The sequence below is a fragment of the Lonchura striata genome, chromosome Z (genome assembly GCF_050655825.1).
Source record: "Lonchura striata isolate lonStrDom1 chromosome Z, ASM5065582v1, whole genome shotgun sequence".
Lineage (NCBI taxonomy): Eukaryota > Metazoa > Chordata > Aves > Passeriformes > Estrildidae > Lonchura > Lonchura striata.
The window spans coordinates 59,327,405-59,349,474 of record NC_140740.1 but is presented as its reverse complement, the minus strand read 5'-3'; the positions used below and the strand labels follow the sequence as shown (position 1 = coordinate 59,349,474).

General features: G+C 34.4%; 1 protein-coding gene across 9 annotated transcripts in view; it reads left to right on the top strand.

Moving 5' to 3' along the window:
- The window catches only part of ADAMTS6 (ADAM metallopeptidase with thrombospondin type 1 motif 6), a 149,221-nt gene extending 128,621 nt beyond the window's left edge, over positions 1-20,600 (top strand). For 7 of the 9 annotated variants that reach the window (XM_085567738.1, XM_085567741.1, XM_085567739.1 and 4 more), the window contains 5 exons: positions 2,711-2,840; positions 6,315-6,519; positions 10,055-10,231; positions 11,411-11,567; positions 16,819-20,600. In XM_085567738.1, coding sequence (XP_085423864.1) covers positions 2,711-2,840; positions 6,315-6,519; positions 10,055-10,231; positions 11,411-11,567; positions 16,819-16,928 — 779 coding nt within the window. In that variant the 3' untranslated portion in view covers positions 16,929-20,600. Of the gene's footprint in view, positions 1-2,710; positions 2,841-6,314; positions 6,520-10,054; positions 10,232-11,410; positions 11,568-16,818 lie in introns of those variants that run through there. The other 2 variants (XM_085567742.1, XR_014951592.1) reach the window with 2 other exon arrangements.
- The last annotated feature ends 1,470 nt before the right edge of the window (positions 20,601-22,070 follow it).

Below are 22,070 nucleotides of genomic sequence, written 5' to 3'. Positions count from 1 at the left end.
TACATGCCTGCAATTTTAATTCAAGAATAAAATCTGCTCTATGTAATTTAAAATTTGGCAGCTGAAAATCATGCAGACTATTTGTGAATTGAAATCTACAAAGCATTTCTGTTCTCAGGAGATTATGGTCACTAAACCATGGGAGTTTTGTTTTCTCTTAGGATTGCATTGACCAGTCATGAGGACATTTTTTGTCTTTTATTATAAACTAAAAATCTGTAGATTTGAAAGAATGTTTCTATCTAACTGCTTGTAATTATTCCCCCCAGTGTTTAAATGAACATGTTTATCTGTGCATTTAATATTACTTTTGAAAGAGACTATATACTCAGGGAAGAGTTCATAATTTAAAAATAATTTTTCAATACAGGGCATAACCAAGTTGTATCTATTGTCTGGATAAAAACAGCACTTAGAACTTTTTCCATTTATTTTTCTTGTCTTAAAAGTTATTATCTAATTTTTTAATCTAATATTTTAATAAATAATATTAAAATTAGACAGAAATTATGTAAATTTTATATACTGTGTGACAAGATACTGCAGAACTTTTAAAAAATGGATTAATGTATCTCCTGGAATCAACTAAAGATTCTTCACTGTAAGTGAATAGGGTGAGTACTGTCTTACAGGTGATATACTACCTGAACAACATTCAGTTAATAACACAAATTTTTTAAAGCTGAGTGATATTTTGCAATCATAGAAGTTTAGAATATTTTCTTATTACAAAATTCCTCAAAAACTAATTTGTTAAAGGTGCCAATTTTTAGCCAAATTCTAGAAGGAAATGTGTCTGATGCCAGTAGGAAATACAGTAAAAATATAACATTAATATCAATGCTATCCAATAAGTACATTTGTGAGAATGGTGTGCATTATTACAATGCTTAATTCTAAACTGTGTAAAAATTATTTTTAACTAAATGTATTTGAGGAAAATATCATTATGAAGTCCACATTCAGCTGATTCAACCAAGAGAATTAAGGCACTTTGTGATAGAAAGGATAAATGATTAGTCAGAACTCAGCATGAATTGTATATCAGCTAGCAGTGCCACATTACTGGCATTGCTGTTTGTCTAGAACTGTTAAATACTATTTCTTATTGTAATGAAATGTGAGCAGAAAATTGCTAGGTTGTCAGGCCTATTTGAATTATTGTCATCTGTTGGCAGTTTTTGCATTGATTATAGAATTCAAGGTGAATCTTCTCACAGCTTCTCATATATTTATATCTTTCAGTTATTTTTCAAGAGCCAAAGAGGATGCTATTTCCTTCCCCTCCAAGGGAAGGCTAAGAGAATTGGGTTTGTTTAGCCTGGAAAAGAGACAGCTTAGGTGACCTAATAACAGGCATCTAGGATTCAAAGGAAACCTACAGAAAAGATGGAGAGGGACTTTTTTTAAGAGCATTTAGTGACAGGACAAGTGGGAATGGCTTCAAATGGAAAGAAAGGAGGTTTAGATTAAATATTAGGAAAGAATTCTTTACTGTGAGGTTGGTGAGGCACAGAACAAGTTGTCCACTGAAGTGGGCTATCCAGTCCTGGTAGTGTTCAAGGCCAGGCTGGATGGTCAAGTGGAAGGCTCCCTGCCCACAGCCTGGGTTTTGGAACTCTATGATCTTTAAGATCCCTTGCAACCAAGTCATTCTATGAGTCTATATATGTCTTAAAATGAAGAGATGGCTGTAAGGCAAAGTTAGCAGATATTTGTAGCCAGGAGGTTTTAATCTCCATTTAATTAATGCATTTCACATTTTGGAATAAGTTAAATGATTGATTCTCTTTTGAAGAAAGGTACAGGACTTTTTGAAACTTTTAAATACAGAGAATGCCATTATTTCAGATTTATAACTATACATGTTCAATAAAAACTGCCTGTGAATTGCAAATACACATTTTTAAAATTCTAATAAACATCTCACAGCATGTTTTTAAGAGAGAAGTAAGGCAGTGTGTATTGCAACAATATACTGCCATCATACCAGTGGTGCTTTACTGCTTAAAAAAAAAACCAACTCAGAAAACATGCTTAATATACTACCTTATCATGTTGTCTTGCCAGTGATATACCATGTTTTGGCAAACTGCCTGTTGATGGTTAACAGTGAAAGAGGAACTGGATTTGCCAGGCAGAATGAATATTCACAGAGACATACTGCCTCCTTCAGAATGAATTATAGTTCTTTTCTTTTATTGAAAAAAATGTAGGATAATATATGCAAATGCAACACCTGTTTCCCAGTATTGCTGGTTTGTTTGAAACCAGAGCACATAAACAATAATTCTGCATTGAAGTGTGACCACATTCTATTTGGTGTTGTTTTCTTTGGCAATTTAAGTGTCTTTACTAGGAGAGGATGGCAGACAGAGAATTTTGTGCAGTATACAATAAAACTAAACAAACTTCTAGTAAATTTATAAATACATTCCCCCTTTTTTTTTTTTGTTTTGTTTTGTTTTGTTTATTTTAAGAAAACAACAGAATCTTAAATTCCTTTCTCGGTGGGACAGCCTAAAAGTGAAGGAAATTTTAAAAATTATGGTGGTTATGGAGCATTCAAGCATTTTAAATTCTCACTGCTGTAGACTTTGGCCAAATAAAGTGGGATGGTAGAATTAATAATCAACAGGTGAAATGCAATTATACTCAAAAATTAGAAGAGCAAGAATGATTAATTAATGGTCTTTCATTTCATCTCAAGGTGTCCAGAAACAAGAGGTGGTGTGTAAAAGGCTGGATGACAGCTCCATTGTACAAAACAATTACTGTGACCCTGACAGTAAGCCTCCAGAAAACCAAAGATCCTGCAACACTGAGCCTTGCCCACCCGAGTAAGTCATTAGTCACTTACAATGGACATTGGTTTTGCACAGAAAGATAAGTCTTCATCATCTATAATAAATCCTGTTAACCAAATAAGATTCTCATCTAGTATTCATGTCCTGTCTTATCAGAAAAGGTTTTTAGTTTCTTGTTCCTCTAAAATAATCTCTCAAAAATGCATTGAGGATCTCTGTTTGATTGAGGAACAATAGTGATGTTTGAACTACACCAAACCCTGTAAGTAAATAGATTGTAGCAAAACAGTTTCTTAGGATGTGAGTGTCATATGCAATGAGTAGTGCACAGAGTAGAACTGGGGACCTTTCTTAAGGCAACAATGATAAAAAAATGTTTGGGTGAGACAACTTTACCCTAGTTATTAATATTGCATCTGAAATGTTTACCATATTTTGAAGTATGTTATATTAACATTTGTGTAGAAGTGTTCACTTGAGAAGTACCAAATATAGAAACTTAAAAGTAGACCAAACAATTTCCTGCAAATAGTTTTGTCAAACCTTTTCTCCAGAATATTCAGTGTTGTAGAGTAATGCTGTATGCCTTTAGGATTATGTGCTTAGATTCTGTTTCGGTTTATTTTTAAAGATAGTGTATGCTATATATTTATATTTAAAACCCCAGCAGCTCAATTGATCAAAAATGTAGTTTGGCAAGGACATAGAGCATACCTAAATCTTATTACAAAACCTGTTTAGAAACAGTTGTGATATTTTGGACTAGAAAATTATATCAGCATGTGAACAACAGCTTCCTTATACTTTGGAAAAAAACAAATAAAAACTTGTGGAAAAGATGGAACAAATACAACAGTTTATTGATTCCCAAGCTGTGGTTAGTTTGACTTTGGTGATAATCTGTGTAGCTGTATTCCAGCTGAGTGTGAAAATCATTAATGCTGATTAAATGCAGATTCTGCACAATACTGTGGTCACCTCTAAATGTCTCTTAGAAATTGCTAAATAGTAGCATGAAAGAGTCTGTAAGGAATAAGACAAGATTAAATGCATTAAATCACAGCAGGTCAATGAACTTCCAACTAAAGTCAGTCTCTTCCCCAGGTATTATTAGCTGCTTCCCTGGTGTGGTGCCTGGTTGCAGGATGGCAGAGAACTATCTCTTACACCTCATGTCATGTAACACTCATTTGGCGTAAAGCCAAGTGAAGTCATTGCACTGCTATTATGTTTGAATGAATAAGCTGTATCAGACAGGTCTAAATTAGGTTGAAATAATTGTCCCCACAGTCTATGTGTAAATATATATTTATTCTGGAAGGATATGCATTTGTTCTCTCTGGATTACATTGTTTGCCATGGCTCTGAGTGCACCAACTATGTGTACCTGAGAACACGACTTGAACAGCAGTCACGTTTGATCAGTTCCTTTTTACCAAACACATTCCAATGCCTTCCTTTGTGTGGCTTGACTATTAGCAAATTAACATTTTTAAAAGAAATGTTAACAAAATTATTCCAATCTAGTTTAATTTAAGGAGTCTTTGTGTTGTTTTTTTTTATTTGTTTTTTTTTTTTCCCTTTTTCACTGACACTACTTAAAAAACCCCCAAAAACTAATAAAACCCAGCCCACAAAGTGGGAAGCTTTTGGATCCCCATCCTTTACAACAGGGATATTGATGAACATGGTGAAAGTTAAGACATCAGTATTCAGGAAATGGGTAGTGTATGAATTATCTACTTCAACGTATCACAGCAATTCAACCCATGTCAGCCTCCGTTATAATGTTCCCCCCAGAGTGGGTACTAAGTGCCAAACTAAGGAAAGGTTTGACAATTCCTGATTCTCTAAGTAATCTAGTAGAAGGCTATTCAAATAACAGATAGTTATTCAAAGTTTGACTGTTTTGACAGAAAGTTTTATCGAGCAGTAAGACTTGGTGGATGGACTGGTGAAATATTTCCTTTTTGGTTAGTACAATTCTACTCTTCTCATGGTATATACCAAAAGCAATGAAAATTATACCCTTTCTAAATGAATGCCTGTTACATTATACTTGATGTCCTTGAACAACAGAAGACTATGTTTGTTTTCAATAAGTTGTTTGTTATTACAGTAACTCTTACATTTCAGATTTCAAGAAAATGCTCTTCTATTTCTATGAATTAGAAATAGTGCTGTCTTATCATAAAGTATAAATATTAAAAGTACCTGAGAGCAAAGTCACTTGAGCAAATCACAACACCAATTAAAAATTAACTCTGCAGCCTCTTGAAAGCTCTGAAGAGCTTTGGATTCCCCCTACTGTGGTGAAAGCATAAGATTTTTTGATGAAGAATAACAAATTAACTTCCTTTGGCTGTGAAAGTAATGACAGGTTTTGACATAATGGTTTCCATTTCTGCATCAGTATAGTTTCATATTAGGATATATTACACGTAATGTAACAAAATAGGATAGGAGAAATTCTTTTTTGACAGCACCTTGAGAAAATGACAGATCTTGTGAGGTAGCTCCAGGCATACCACCAGGAGCATCTACAGTGACTGACATGCCTGGCATTTTTGGTATTTTGGCAATAAGTGATAGCATACTAGACTTTAACTTCATCCTTTTTAAGGATGACTCAGGTGAGTAACTAATTAACATAATAAATATTGAAGACCAAATGTGCTCATCAATATGAAGAGATATTTCTATTTAATTGAGCTGCATTAGTCATTCATATGTAGAAATGTATAACATTGCAGCCAGATTAATAGCTACTTTAAGCTCTGCAGCAGCACAAAGCAATCTAATATTTATAATTCTTAGTTTCTACTATGTATGCAGAAACAGTCAGAAGTTCCCTCTACCACCTATAATGTAATTCTTTAAATTTTAAAGGAGTTTGTTGAAATTATTGTTTTTATGAGATGAATTCATATCTTACTAGTGTTTGCTTCAGTTTAAAAAATGAGAATATTTTACATTTCAGTGTAGTCTTTTATTAAAAAGTTACAAATGTCTCATTATCATATGAGAAATTAACTCCCAAAAAGCCCAGTTTTGAGATAAAATTATTTTATTGCAATGATACAAAAGAGGCAAACATCTTAGTTTTTGACTTGTGATGTAACTTTCAGCAATGGTTCCCAGACATTTCCAGTTGCAAACCATTTTCACAGAAATTATTTCAGGCAAGTCCAATACAAACCTACATAAATAGCTTCAGTTTTGTCAGTCTCAAACACTCCTTTCTGACTACTACAGGCTAGGATGGAAATTGCTGCTCTAGCAAATACAAAGCAGTGTTATTATTGGAAGATACTCTTGCAGTGGGGCATAAATTAAAATATTCAGTAAAAGGACCCATAAATTTCTACTTTATTTCACCATGAATGTGTGCATTGTTAAAAATTCCTTTGGTTTAGTGATTTAAACTGTTTGCATTCTTGGTTTGTGTAGATATCAGCTCTGTTTCTGAAATGTATTTAACTGAGCCTCCTAACATTTTCTATCCAGATGGTTTATAGGAGACTGGTCAGAGTGCAGTAAGACCTGTGATGGAGGAATGCGTTCACGAACAGTTCTCTGCATCAGGAAGATTGGGCCTTCTGAGGAGGAGACGCTGGACGCTGCCAACTGTTTAACACACCGGCCTGTTGAAAAAGAGCCCTGCAACAACCAGTCCTGCCCCCCACAGTGGGTTGCTCTGGACTGGTCAGAGGTAAGGAAATGTCACTGTGTTAGCTCATTGGCAATAGTGGAGGCAGGGCCTCTGACCACTAAATACTAGTACATTTTCTGTCAGAGCTTGCTAAGTAAAGGATTAATAGGAAAATCTCCCAGAGGATGTTTCACCTGTGCCTCATTGTTTTGTTTCCTGCCTCTTAGGAAAATGCCCATGACCTACAGAGTATCACTATACCCTAAGTTAGCTCCTTCTCTCCCACAGGCATCACATACTGGTTACCTAAAGTAATTTTACACTTTGTTATCCTATCTAGGCTTTTATGCAGCAAGATCATGTAATGATTTTGAACGAAATAATTCTAATTTAAAGACTCAAACTTTGCTAAACTTCCGATTGTGATAATTAATCAGGATTGTGAAAAAGGACCAGGTTTCCTTCTGGTATTGATTTTATTTGTGTAGCTTGGCAGACTGTCTTGACTGACAATACCATTTTAATATAATGAGAAAAGTTGTTTTTCTTTTGTCTGTTAATGGTTTATAGAAATATAATGTATTAAAATCCCTATCATACTATAAATGAGAACATTTTTGTATGTGTGTTTATATGAATTTCTGACAGAAACATGAAAAGGAAAACAAGAGTGAACTTAAAAAATGAAGAGTTGAATACTCTTCCAATTGAAACCAGTGGCAAACCCTGCTAATTTTTTTCTGGAATGCAAGATATGAAGTTTTCTTTTCATTTTCAAAATAATGCATATTACAAATAAAACAATTACAGAACTGTTTTATTTTATCTGCTTATGCATTTGTTGATACACAATATAATTACATGTTTTTAAAATTTTCAGTGATCATTAACAAGAAATTATATATCCTTTTGGTTAGAGAAACAGAAACATTTTGTAAACATACTGGTTAGATTAAGTTCTTAGGAGAATGTAAGCATGGTTTTATCAAATTGAAATAAAAACTAAGGATGACTTTCCTACTGGAATGTAGTAATTCTTAGCTAGTGCCATAAGTTTTTTCACACTCTGTGATAGCTGAGCTTTGATAGAATTAATCTACCCACTCTAAACTACTTCTTTTATATTTTTCAGGATAATTATTTTTAAAAAGCAGGAAAAATATTCTGAGGATTTTTTTGGGAAGAGCCTTATCAGACAAGCACATATAACTTGCCTTCATGACTTCCACAAAGGCAGTCAGAAATTCTAGAAGCATTTAGTAATGGAAATAATGGAAGATAATTTGTCCTCATTTGACTTATCTCAATATTTTCTTTTCATTTTCTTTGGAAGCGTACAATCTTTTTGTTAAATTTTATTGGTATCTATTATTTTTAGTGATTCAGTATTATTGAAGGCAACCTATTTCCTTCTTTCACTTCCATTTCTGGGATTCAGTGTAGTCCATCTTAGTAGAACTTATGCTATGTAAGTCCAGACAAGGGAGTGTTGTTCTCTTCTGGTACCAGTAGCTGGAAGAAGATCTTTCTCAGATGGCATCTTACATATAGATTCAAGACTGTGTCTTCAATTAGTACTAGAAGGAAGATGCTCCTAAACTCAAAGTTTAGTCCTTGTTGCTTGTTTGCTAACATCCATAATCTATAATTATGGAACCTCACAGGCCAATTGGGTTTTGACATTTTGACACAGTCCTTTCAACATGGTCACTTTTCTGTTTGTTTTGACAGACTGATGTGATTTTTAAGCACTTAGCTGGGAAGGGACACATACTTTTACTTCCTACTTAAAAAGTCATGCATTTTACATTAAATACATGTGGGAGAAAGTACTCACAACACTCCTTGAAATTTGGACCAAAACTGATCAGTCATGATCATAACTTGGAAGACCTTACATAATAACTGTCCTTGGGCTTTGGTCTCTCTTTATCATTAGTATTATGTGTGTAGTTCTACTAGACATCTTCTCTAACTTCCCTCTTACATCTAGTTTTCTACTAGGCAGTGTGCACAAGATTTGGTGTTGAAGTATAGGGATGTTTGAAACTGTTTATTCTGTATCAAAAATCTGAATACTGAGCTACTGCAGATAAAGAGGCTGTACCTCGGTAGAAAAAGATCAAATAGGGTAGAAAAGCTTAGGTTTTAAGGAAAGTGATTATATAGCCATTTTGCATTCTGGATTATAAACTTCAAATACAAGACTCATCTTTATGCAGCCCAGTTTAAGATACTAAATCCAAGTGGAAATAACATTTGGAATAAACCTTTTATTCTATATGGACTAGTTTAGGTGCCTCTCTCTGGAGATTTTCTTCTTGTTTTGAGGTATATGTAGATAGAGCTATAAAATTGTACGTATTGGTAGGGTATATCCTTACATAAGACTGTGGAACTGTTTTAAAATTTCTATAAATTATTCAAAGATGCTTCAGGATTAGGCATAAAACAATTAAGTTTGCCTCAATCAAGTAATTTTTTGGAAAATTAATCTTAGGGGTTTTTCTTTTTTCCCCAGTGATGTAGTGAATTGTTTTGGATGTTTGGAAAGCCTTTGGTATGTCAACTCTTGAATATTGCTCCAGTTCCACATAATGTTGCTTCCCAAATAATGTTTTGTCTCTACATATTAAAGTCAATTCCAATCTTGAACAAGTTAGCATAATCTGCATGTAAAGTTTATGCTGTCAAAAACTGATTCTGATCCAAATACTGCGGATATACTTATGGGATAATGGTTAACATGCCAATAAAGGATTCCAAAACCATACGTACAATGTCTCATGCCAAAAAGGGGCTGATTTGGGAAAGGTCTTGAGTTATAATTTTGTTAGCACTTGTCTCTTCCTCATTATGCAGTTGAGCTACTGTGTATGACAGTTAATGGTGAGTAGCAAAAAGGAAAGAGAATGACAGCAGCACCATGGTGAAGGAAGATAAGGAAAAGCAGTGATCATCAGGCCTGCTCCTTTTCAAGTGGCTGTTTTATTGTCTGCTGTCAGACTAGCACAAGAGAGATAAAAGGAGGGAAAACTATGAAATAAGAGTTAAAATTTAAATAGGAAAAGAGAGGAAAGCATACACTGTAGGAGAGGGTATCATATCTTGATATATCTGAATGATGCAGTTTCTATGAAGTCAAATCCAACATTTATATTCCCTTTTGTGTATTGATGAAAAAATGTATTCATTGTCTGTGGATAAAGTGAATGAAGACCATATTAAGGTGATATTAAGAACTGTCTTATTCTTAATTATTGAAACACTCAAATTGGTTTCATAATAGTGCTACATATGGCAGACCTTTCTGCTTTAGTGTTTTTCTTAAGCCTGACATAAATAATATCATTGTAGTCTAAATATAAACAGCAAAGGAAATTTAAAACTTAGAAAAGTTTTTACATAATGAAACAAACTTCAGTCATCTTGTGCGTGTTTCTAAATATTTAAAAATTATTATTACTGTATTGTGATTATAGTTGAATTTTAAGATCATAAATCATCATGTCCTGTATTATAAATTGCATTTTTGAGAGTTTCATTGGTGTTTTACTGAGATTTTAATTATTTATTTGAATAAATTTTTTTTCAGTGCACACCAAAGTGTGGCCCAGGATTCAAACACCGAATTGTCCTGTGCAAAAGCAGTGATCTTCTAAAAACCTTTCCAGCTGCACAATGCCAAGACGAGAACAAGCCGCCAGTGCGCATCCGCTGTAGTTTAGGCCGATGTCCTCCTCCTCGCTGGGTTGCTGGGGACTGGGGACAGGTGGGACAGTTCATGCAAGTCTTCATTGCTGTTAGTCTCCCACATTAGCACCTCGTAGTCTAAGATGTCCCTGGAGATAGATAAGAGGTGGTTCCTGTGGCTGAGGGAAACAAAAAGATTCTCTCCTTTTGTGTCAGATTGAAACGTGATTCTTTGTGATGATTGTCTAAGAGCAATCTAGTTTCTGCTGGATGAGTTTCTCCATGCACTCTAAAGAAAAAAAAGATTCTTACTTTTAAAAGATTTGGAAATAAAAAGATTTTGGAGTGTTGCAGAATGTACTATTTTTAAAACACATTTAACTTCCTTGAGAAACATAATGGAAATATAAAGCCTATTCCTATTGTAGTAGCACATCTGTATATATATCTATCTCTGAAAACCCACACTTTGAGATCAATATAATTTTTTACATAAAATATTGAATTATCATACAGGAAGATAAATTACTCCTGGACAGGATGAATAATGCTGCCATTATGCCATGCTTCAAAATATGATTTACTAAGTTTACTTCTTTTTTTTATGTTTTTGCATCTCATTAGTGATCAATAGCCTACTCTTAGAATATTAAATTATGAATAATTTGCTGTTTGTGGAGCAATTTTCCTCTAATGAAAATGAAACATTTTATTTAATTAACCAATGGAAAATAATTTGCAATATTACAATCTAGTTGGCTTTTTTTCCTGGTGATTCTTCAGTTCCACTTTTATATTTAATTAATATTGTACTAAAATTGTAACTAGTTAGTTACAGAAATTAAAAATGTTTTCAAACAGCAAAGTCTATTTGTTTGAAAGATATCTACTTTTCTCTGAAAAGAAGTCCTGTAGCAGAATTGAATTATTGTTTTCTTTGGTTTTTTTCTTCTATATTTTAGAGGGTCAGTATGATATATGAAATAGAGTAAATTGTATTCTGATATCTCACATCTGAAGTGCTCAGGGAGTCCATATTTCATTGCATTTTCTTTTCTTTAAGAGACAAGTGCTCATATGGGTTGTAAAAAATCCTGGAATATTTTATGATAATTCTTTTTTCTATTAACCAAACATCTTCCAATGCCTGTCTTCTATAAAATTTGTGGATATGAAGTGTTTCTGATTGCTTCCTCTTGCTTTATTATATATTTAAAAATTAAACACAGGATTTCAAGTTTTTTTTCTCCTTCATTAGTGTTCTGCACAGTGTGGTCTTGGGCAACAAATGAGAACAGTACAGTGCCTGTCATATACTGGACAAGCATCCAGTGAGTGTTCAGAAACTCTCAGACCTCCATCAATGCAGCAGTGTGAAAGTAAATGTGACAGTACTCCCATTTCCAACACAGAGGGTAAGTCTACCATCTTAATATTATTTCTTCTGAAAAGAGTAAAGTGACATAGTCAGCATTGCTGCATTGGTAAAAGTCTATATGACGTCATCTCTCAGGCTGTGAATGACTTCTTAAAAATTATTTTCTGCTTAGTCATTGTAGCTCAATGGTACAGTCAATGAAAACCTAAATACATACTGTTTGTTTAAAAAGATACCCTTAAAATATATAGCCTAAGTCATGGGCAAAATACGTACTGTTTGTGTCATTGATTTTCTAATCTCTTCATGAGTTCAATGGAAATGTTCATAATTGCAGGGGGAGCATAATACACTTTCATCCACTGACCTCCTACCTGCCTAATCAGTGTTAAACACAGCAATGTAGTGGCAAAAAATAGTGTTCATTGGAAGACTGGGACCATAGATTTTGTGCTACATGGTTCTTGTAAGAACAAGTCTGTTGTTACACTTTGACATCCTTTCAGCTTCTTCTAACTAACTTTTTTTTTGATTTATAATGCTTGTTCAAAATAATTATAGTATTTTTTGCACTATACAGTCCAATTTAATTAGACTATTAACTCACTTCATCAGAATGTATTTTTGGTAGTGAATATATGAGATAATATTGTGAAAAGAAGCTTATTCACACTTATTAAATACTTTGGATATGAACATGCAAGTGGTCTAGACCAAATTATTATGAAATGCCGACTTCAAAGTAGATTTGGAGTTCTAGGCAATAAAAAATATGTTTGCTCATTGATTATAAAATTCAGAATAGTTTCTCATGAGATAAGTACAATTCATTTTGTGTGGAAGAAGAAAAGGAATAGAAAATTCTCCAAATTATCAAATTACACAGCAAAAACTGTCACTCTAAAACACTTATTCCCAAAATTTGTATTCCCTAAATTTTAAGTACCTGACTACAATGTCACTAGCACTGCTGCTTTTAACATAACTCATCTCTGTGCAGTATATAATTGAGTATTTTTACACAAAATCTCCTCCTACATTGGAGTTTAATGTCCTATTTATGTGGAACAAATGCTCTGTGTTAAATTTTTTTGAAGGCAAGTTTATCCTGCTGTCTACTCAGATTTGGTGTTCATTCAATGTCTAGTCTATCCATCGATGTCCATGCCATAGATTCAAAATTGTTATAAAAGTCTGGCAAATAGAGATGTCTGTGATGAAATGGAACCATACTAAGATTGTCCCAGAAATACACTTATGCTTCAATGTATGAACACTATAATTCACTATTTTTAGTAAAGTTTGCATTGCTTCTGTTTAGTGCTCTCAAGAAATCTTTAAGTGATAATTATCAATCTAGGAAACTTTCTGCCTTTTAAATCTCACAGGCTACATGTTATTTTATATCCAGACACAAATGTTGATTTGAGTCAAAAGTAAGGAAGGTAATAAATTACTTATAAGTGGACATGATTCAGTCCCTGTCTCCTCTTAATTTCTAAATAACAAGGGCATATTGTTTATAGTAATTTCACTAATAATTCTTCAGTATTATGAGAAAATATGCTAATCTCTTATAGAAGAATGCAACTGGGGATTTTCTGTGTGTGATATCTGTACACTGGGTGGCCTGAACTTCCCTACAGTAGAACTGTGCAGGATAGCTATGTACAGTGAGTCTGTTGGTAATTGTGTTTTTAGGGACCCACACCTTCACTGGAAAATTTTGGGGATCCACAAATAAAAAATATTGAAAAACACTTCTACTGTATTCTTGATGGTTGTCTGTTCTTTGGCCCGCACTCTGAGAGAGCCAGGTGCAAGTTAGCTCCTTACTGACAGTCATCCAGGCTCATTAGCACAGTTAAGAAGAATCAAAGGGAAAAAGATATAGCACAGTATCTTCCAAAGGATATAGTTCCCAAAACATTGCTGCTTAGCATCCCATTTGTGTTTATGTCTCACACTGGCAGTATTTATCTCAAAACACTTAACAGTATAATATGCTTAGATGATTTCAGAAGAATTTCACTGCAATCTGTGAAAGACTAAGGTTGCCCTATCCCAAAATCAGGCAAAAATTCTATCTTCAAGGTATTTTTTTCAATACTTGTATAAGTATTTCTTATATATATTCTAATTTATAAATATTTTACAGCTTCTCTTGAATAGTGAATAGGAGAAGCACAAACAGGATTTGCAGAATAATGAGCAGGTTTGACACATTTTCTGCTTTAAAAAAGTCCTCTTAGACACAAGAGGAGTTGACATCTCTTAGTGCAGTAAAGTGTCAGCCTTTTAAACAATGAGGCTTATCTTTTTCACCATCCTGGAGATGATGAAAAGATTCCAAGAGCTAACTAATCCTAAAGAGCACATATATTTTTGGAAAAGTAGTATTTTCTGTGAGAAATTTTGGAGTTATGATATTTTGTTGTGAATATATTTGTGAGTGGGGCATGCTGTGCCTCTGCTCACTTCTGTCACTCTGCAGATACAGTGGGATGTGATCTGCCTATCAGTATTTGGGTTTCAAGGAAGGAGTCAGGTCACCCAGAGAAAAGGGTTTGTCCACTTCAGAGTGCATGTGTGTAGCAGAGCATACCTGCCCACACACAGGGACTGTGTCCATGTGCCACCCTGTAGCACTGCCTTGTGCTTTGGGCTCCGCTGTGGGGCAAAAGCAACTTCAGCAGCAACGCACTGATTTGCAGCAGGTCAGATTATCTGGGGGGCTCTTCCTGTTTCAAACCCCAGCAAACCTGATTCGCTTTGTTTGCTAAATGCCTGTGCTCGCACACTGTGGATCCTGTTCAGCAATTTCTTAGCAATTTAATTTTGCTACCCAAAGATAAAATCAAACAGGGTTTTGAGAAGGCTTGAACCACTCCGCAGTGTAATGATTATGTTGGTGAAACTTGGAAAATTTTTCTTTGGGAAAGTATGGGTTGTTTGCATAAAACAAGAGTCAAAAGTTTGAGGATACAGAAATACTAAAAGAAAGTTACATTGAATTTTGTCATATTTTACATGTGCTTTAGCTCTGGGGTTTTCAAACGTTTAATTGGTGGCTTATTGTAGATGTGGTTTTGATGGGCTGCCACTAATGTGGGTAATGTTGCATTTTCTGCTGAAGTGAACTACAGGAATCATCTACCGCACCACTTGAAATCTATTCAGAATTATTCTATTCTCTTAAATACATATATGTCTGCTGAATCTAGACTGCTAAAGCCCATTTAAAAGTTTACCTGAAAAACTGTTTTGTCTATTTTTATGTCATTTCAGTTTTTCTTCTATTTCATTATACATCTTTGCACTTTCTTTAGCTGGAGGCACAGTGACATATTGTGGTTTTTTTTTAATGTAAAATTATAGTTAATATCATAATATCATGTCATCTAGCCACAAATTTCAGCAAGGAAGAGCTTGTGCATGTAGCTTACTGAAACTTATTAACACTTGTTACTAGAAACAAAAGGAACTCTGCTAAACCTTCTCCATTCAGCCACAGCCCTATGAAGAATAGGCTACTTCATTAGCTACCATTATCTATTTCAAAACTGATTTTTAAAACAGAAGTTTTGGGGAGCTTCCAGAATATTCTCTCATTGCTGTCCAAATGGCATCAGCTGAACAGAGTCCTGTTTTACTCAAGAGGAAGAATAACTTAAAAGAAATATGAAAAAGGATCATTTGAAATCCTACTTTTAGAAAAAAATGAGTCAGTGGTTATACTTGTATTCAACTAAACACAGTGGGTTTGAGGGTTATTTTTGGGATTGAGTGAATTTTTAATGTCTTGTTGAGATGAAGTAAACTTTTTATTTTACACTTCACTTCACGAACATGAGTACCTGAAATATTTCTGGAAGAGACTTGACCTCTTTTGTGAAGAGTGTTTGAAATTCAGTCTAATACAGTGACCATGTGTGGTTTCTAGTAGAGAAATATATGTGTTTCTACCCGCTACCCACAATATCTTTTTTCCTGTCACTCAATTATGTTTCCATTAAGAATTAAAGAATTAGAAAAGCAGTATGTTAAACACCATGTAGGTGGAGTGAAAGAATTGCAATGAAAGTGCTATATCTGTGTTAATGACATGAAAGTAAGTAATTTCCTACCTACTTCTTGCTTAGCTAAAAGCATGCATTTTGCCATTTATCAGAAATACTGACCAATACAGACCTGGAAGTTCAGCCTCAATAATGCTTTCCTAGGTTCAAATACTAAAAAATTCTCATCTGCAACTCAATTTGCTACTACAGTATGCTTGCAAGTGTTAATCCACTATATGTAACACCCTGCCCCAGAGCAAGAATCATGTACTAGGAGATTATATGGAGACTAAAGATCTGTAGAATCTATGTGTGTTATTGAATTCTCGGATGTAGCCCTTTCTTGAGTTATCAGGAGTATCAGGATAAGAACTGAGCACAGATCAAACTATTCCATTCTCCATTCCCACATTCTTTCTACAGGTGCAAAAAATGAGCCAGAGGAGTACCACAGCATTTTCCAGCTCCTGTTACGTACCCACAAAGTCACTTTATATGCAACCTGTGTGGGATGCAAAAGAATGAAACCTTCCTCCATGGGGTTGAGCTCAGTTCTCCCCTCCTGGGAAAGCTACTTGCCAGTACAACAGGGCAGTTGAGGCAGTAAGCCCAGCATAAAGGGAAAACACAAGTTTGAGAAAAACCTTTTATGTCTATTACATGCGTAAACTTCTAATGTAAAATAAGTTGTGGATGTGTGGAACCAAGCCTAAAGTATAATCCACCATTCATTTTGGTCACTGAACTCAACCTGTTGGTACCATTATTTGTAACACTTACGTAATATTCTGCATCCCTCTTAGGTTGCAATGCTCATTTTGTTTTAAGGATTCTTACAAATATATGGACATGAATCATCATAATGATAATCTCTCATGGAAGAATAAAGTAACTCCTGAGAAGGAAGTAAATATGTAAAGGAAGTAGAAGGAAATAAAAACGTAAAAAAATACCTCACATTTTCTAACTGTGTAAAGTGATGATTTATCCCAATAAATAATAGTTCTTCCAAGGCAAAGACTACACACTTCTAAATGTCGAAAACCCTGCAAATGTTTTTATGGCTTTTAAAATTTGCAATATTTTATGCACTAGACTGTACTAGAAAGAGTAGCTACAGAGAAAGCAAGATAGATGGATAGAGGAGAAGCATATTAAACATCAAATATCCTTTGTACTTTAAGTTATAGATCTGATTTTTTTCTCTTTAATGTTCTTAATTGTTAGAGTGCAAAGATGTGAACAAAGTGGCCTATTGCCCACTGGTGCTGAAGTTCAAGTTCTGCAGTCGAGCATACTTCAGACAGATGTGCTGCAAGACCTGCCAAGGACACTGACCCACAGGAAGCAGAAGAATGTGCCTTGTTTTTATCATTGTGGAAGAGTGTCCATCAAAGAGAGCCACACAGCGGAATAAGATTGACGTCCTTGCAAATGCATTACCCTGTGGAAAACATAACCACTGGTCAGCCCCAGCTGACGGGATTTCAATATTATTTTAACTTCTGTGAAGTGGGATTTATTAATCCAAAGTGCTGGACACAGTATGAGGGGATCCCAAATTTGAAAGATTCACACAACACATATAGATAGCTTACTGTGGAACATTTGTGTTCTTTTGACTAAATCCAATAGTCTGTTTACATCCATGGACCATTAAAATAACTTTTATTATGGACTTAGCAATGACACTGAATCCATTTCTATTTAAAACTGTTTAAAATGTAGTTCTTATGAGTTGGTTTACTATGGAAGTAAAAAATAATCAAAAAAAAGTTAATTCATAGCTTAAAAATCTTAACTATTTTATCTCTTGACACAGCACCACAATTTAAATTATAAAATGAGCTTTGAAATGTTATTTAAGGAGCATTTAAGAAATTTTTTAGAAAAAAAAGTATTTTTCCTTCATTCCACCTATTTCCCTTTGGAGTAATCCATATTTCCTGAACACTGCTGTGAGCCATATATAAAGCTATACTAAATAGAACAACCATGAGGGACTTAGTTTTAAGAGGTGCAACAGTTATTGCAGTGGTGCATTAAATACAAGTGTGCTGTGAAACAAAATGAAATCTTCACTGCAAGTTTATAGCCATCTTACCATTGTACAAGTGAAACAGAACTGAAAGGAATACAGTTCATTATCATGGGGAGGCAGACCCCAGCAGTGGTGAAGACTGGATTGCCAGTTCCTTCACTGCTACCATAAAGATTGTTTAGGATTTACACTTTGACTCCAGCTCACTTTTGTTTACAACACCAGCCACAAAGAAGAAACAACTTTGTGGGCTTCTAGATCTGGTTTACATATTAGCTTTGATTCTCCAAAACTAAGTGATTTGAATGCAGATGATAAGTCTACTGTGTAATAGCAACAATCCTTTGCAAAGCTGAAAGTTAAAATGGATTCCAGATGTTCCCTCCTTTGATACCATAGCAGAGGTATTGTTTACGAGAAGGAATATGTGAATGTTCTATTCAGGAGACCGTATCTGAGTAGCAAGGATTGCAACCAAAGAATAAGTGACTCATGGAGGTATCTAGGTTCTGTTTTCAAATGAGAAGTCAAAAGTGTGCTCGAGTCAAGAGGCCTGTGCCTGGAATAAGGCACACTGGAAAAGGGATGGCTGTTCTTCTGGCTGCCTTCACCTAAATGGCCAGGTAACTATTTGAAGCTGGACCATATTTAAGCAAGGGGCAGCTTTCAGCATGAGACTGAAACAAATTCATGCCTGTAAATTAGAAGCTAGATAGTGAATAGTCTTAACTATTCACTGCCATGTTCCACTTATTCATATTACCCTATTTTTAATATTCACCAAATACTTAGTATTTTTAAAAATGAAACCAAATTTCTTAGGCAAGTCACAATCAGGAATATAACATTAAAAAGTTAATTGTCATGCTCCTCTCCCCTTCACTTTTCAGTAACAGTCTCAACAAGGAGATAAGGAAAGTAGATATTACTTTATAATAATATATTGTACTTGAACATTTGCATTTTGCAACAGGTACTTCATGAATGTGATGGTGTGTCCAGCTATGACTCCTTTGTTATAAAACAGTTAAAATTATGTGAACAATAATGTGTTACAAATTCTAACTCAAATAGCACTTTTAAAAAAAATATTTTCAGTGAAAAATAATTTCAAAATATGATATTGAAGTGTACCAATGTATTTTACCAGTAACAAACCAAATATATTGCACACTACTTACTAATGTGAATTAACATGGAACAATAGATGCTGTTAAGAGGACTCATACTATGAAATTTCCCCAACATATTGACAATCTGTCAAGGGGTTTTGTGTAGCCCCATGTCTGTACTCATGACCATCAAATTCTTGTCATCTGCTACCTCTTGCCAGTATTTCCACTTCTGTACAATTGTGACCAGTTGAATTAATTTTCATTTGGCTTGCATGTATTCACATATGCTTATTATCTGTTGCTCTCATCACCATGTAAACAACTCCTGTTAAAACTGACACCAGTAGATAAAAACTCCCAAATTTTTGGGAGTTGCACATAGAGATTAAGGGCAGTATGTAGTCCTTGTCTGTTAAGTGAATTGACTTCCTATGTCCTTTTGACAAAACACCTTGGTGCTAACATGCCCTGGTTAGATCAGAAGTATGATGAAAGGGTAAGGGGTTGTTGCAACATTCCTTAAGCAAGAGGCCTCTTTGTATCAGGGTCCAGTTTTCTCCAGGACATGATTTTGTTTATCAGCTAATGTGTCATTTCAGCTAATGAGAAAAGGGTTTTCTCTGTATTGAAAATAAGCCCTTTTTTTTACCTCACTTAGGACATGAAAATTGTAAGGAATGTTTCCAAAGACACATTTTGCTCTCTTACTGGGGCTAGAACACCGGGGATTCTGATGTTTACTCTGCAATATAACAGCACTGAGATTGGAATTTAAAGAACTGCCTGGAGCCATGTTGAATTGTATTGTTAAAGGGAACAAAACACAGAATGTATATGGATTTGCAAACTAAGTAACGCTACAGACTAAGACTGAAATATGAAACCGAATTAAAAGAAAAATAATTGGTTTCAACAGCACAGTTCATTGCTGCTGCTACACTGTAGCCATCTATATAATCTAAGCTAAATAGTGTTATATTCCTAAGTAGTGACAAAACGAGTCTTTGTGCAGGCTATAAATATGACAGACCTAGAATCAAATAGTACAATACAAGATGCAGAAACCTGGTGCTAGTACTTCTGCTGAGCAATACTATCAGCTGGTAAAGATCAAAACAGAAATAAAAATCTAAGATTAATCCTTCAAGGTGTATACATCCGAAATAGTCCATTTCATTAGGAACTTTATAAAGGAGTGAATGTCACATAGATATCCTTAATAGTACAGACTGAAATTACCTTTGTATTATTGTGATTAGTTGCTTATTATTTTATACTCAGTATTAATGTGGTACACTGTTACTTTATTATTATTTTTGCTTTTGTAAATTATATTCTAATTTATTGTCATGTTTCTTAACACTTGTTCTACATGCATTCTCCTGCTTGTAATAAAAACAAAAATATTGTAACACTTGATGCAGTGAAATTCCACACCAGGCACAGATTTGTTTTTAACATAGATAATTTAGTAAAATAAAAGTGCAGCTTTTAAGATTGATACCCATGATACAGTTGTCTCTTCCCTTACTTACAGTTACTAGAAATCTGTATGCTTAATGTTTGCTTCATCCGGTACATCAAAATATATATAAGGTGTCTTCTTTGAAGTAACATCTATGTTATGGTAGAATCCTGTCCTGGGCAGCGGCAATATTTGTCATATATAAGCAAATAAGGAAATAACAAAAAGGAAAAATCAAGAATACGGTCATGTACATTACTTACGTACTTACTTAGTCTAAGCAGTGATGTAGATCAAGAATGAAATTATTGGCAGCAAAACTATTTTGTACTTCTTGGAATTATTACAGACAGTCAATAATAACAATAAAATGTCCTTCTTGCATTGAGTTTTTAAGGTTTTATCTGAAGTTTATCTGAAGCCATGGTATTTTTAAATATAAAGAAGAAAGTAATTTCAGTAGACTTGGTGCTTGGGTAGCTGTTGCTGAGAGATGCTTCCTTTCTTACCTGGCACAGTACAAATAACTTGCTATAGAAATCTCTGATCAAGTCCTATGAAATATTTCTTATTTCTGAATTAAAATCTAATTTCTGGTTAAATGAACATAAACACTCCAATCTTGTGAATAAGATGTTAAAGAAAGAACCTTAAATGCATTGATGACATATTTAATAATATTGGTTATTTTTTGTTATTCTATCTACAATTAAGGATTCAAAAACTAATTGCTTGTTTTAAAAATATGGGTATTTCTATCTGTGCTTGATCACAAAATTTTATTGCCCTTTAGATGAGAAGTTAAAGATGAAGTAGTTTCAGTAAATAACACAGTTTAGTGGCAGTTTTCTCTGTCATTGTAAAGCTGTTGACTTTGCTCCCATACATTCACACTAAATTATAATCTGATAGATTTCCCATTATTGTTCAGTTTGCAGTGATGTTTTTTCCTGCTGGTATTATGATGACAGACTGAGAACACTGAAACAGAGGTTTTTCTCCTTTCTTTTCTCCTGCTACCTTAAACCTGGCATAACCCATGATGACTGTAGAACTCCTGACACAAAATAATCCCTCCAGTCTTTTTAAAATTCATTTTTTTTCACCAATTTGATACTGGGGTCAATCCTACTACTACAATTCTCTGTTACACTTTTTCAGTTTATTTATTGAGGAAATGAACACCATTTTTACCTGAGGGACTGTTTTTTCCTTTTCCTGACTTCCCTTTCTATACTGTTCTTGAGTATACTTACTGTTCTATCTGAAGCTCTCTGATGTACAAGAAGCATTTTTACATATCCTCTGTAGAATTCTGAACAGATTTTCTCTATTGTCCTGACTTCTTTATTCTTTTTTTATTGTTACTTGGAACTATGTCCCAGGACTTTTCTGGGTCCTCTTATGGAGGTTTACTGCAATGGACTTTGGATGAGTCCTGTGAGCCTCATCTGGAGGTAGTCAGTCATCAATCCAAGAGTCTTGTAGAAGACCATTACTATGCTGAGGCTATCATTCTGCAAGAATTGACGCCCTATCTGGCTGTTTTCCCTTCACCACAATCTATTAGGTGGAAGGGATGGATGACTGCTTCTGTGTGGTCCCTCCAATCTTCATTCTAGACAGAATGGTGAAGGAGTATTTCCACACAGTAATCAGGATGAAATCCCAAACAGATTTATAAGGGCTCAGTCAGCCACAGAACAAGGTTCATTACAGAACTAGGGCATTGGTCATTTCCCAAGTGTATTTGGCCCAGCTAAAGTGGAAGTTCATGTCCAGTTTAGGAAAATGAGCCACTCAAAATGTGGGGTGGTATACATTTAAGGATTCTGCATCCTTAAACTGGCTTAACACC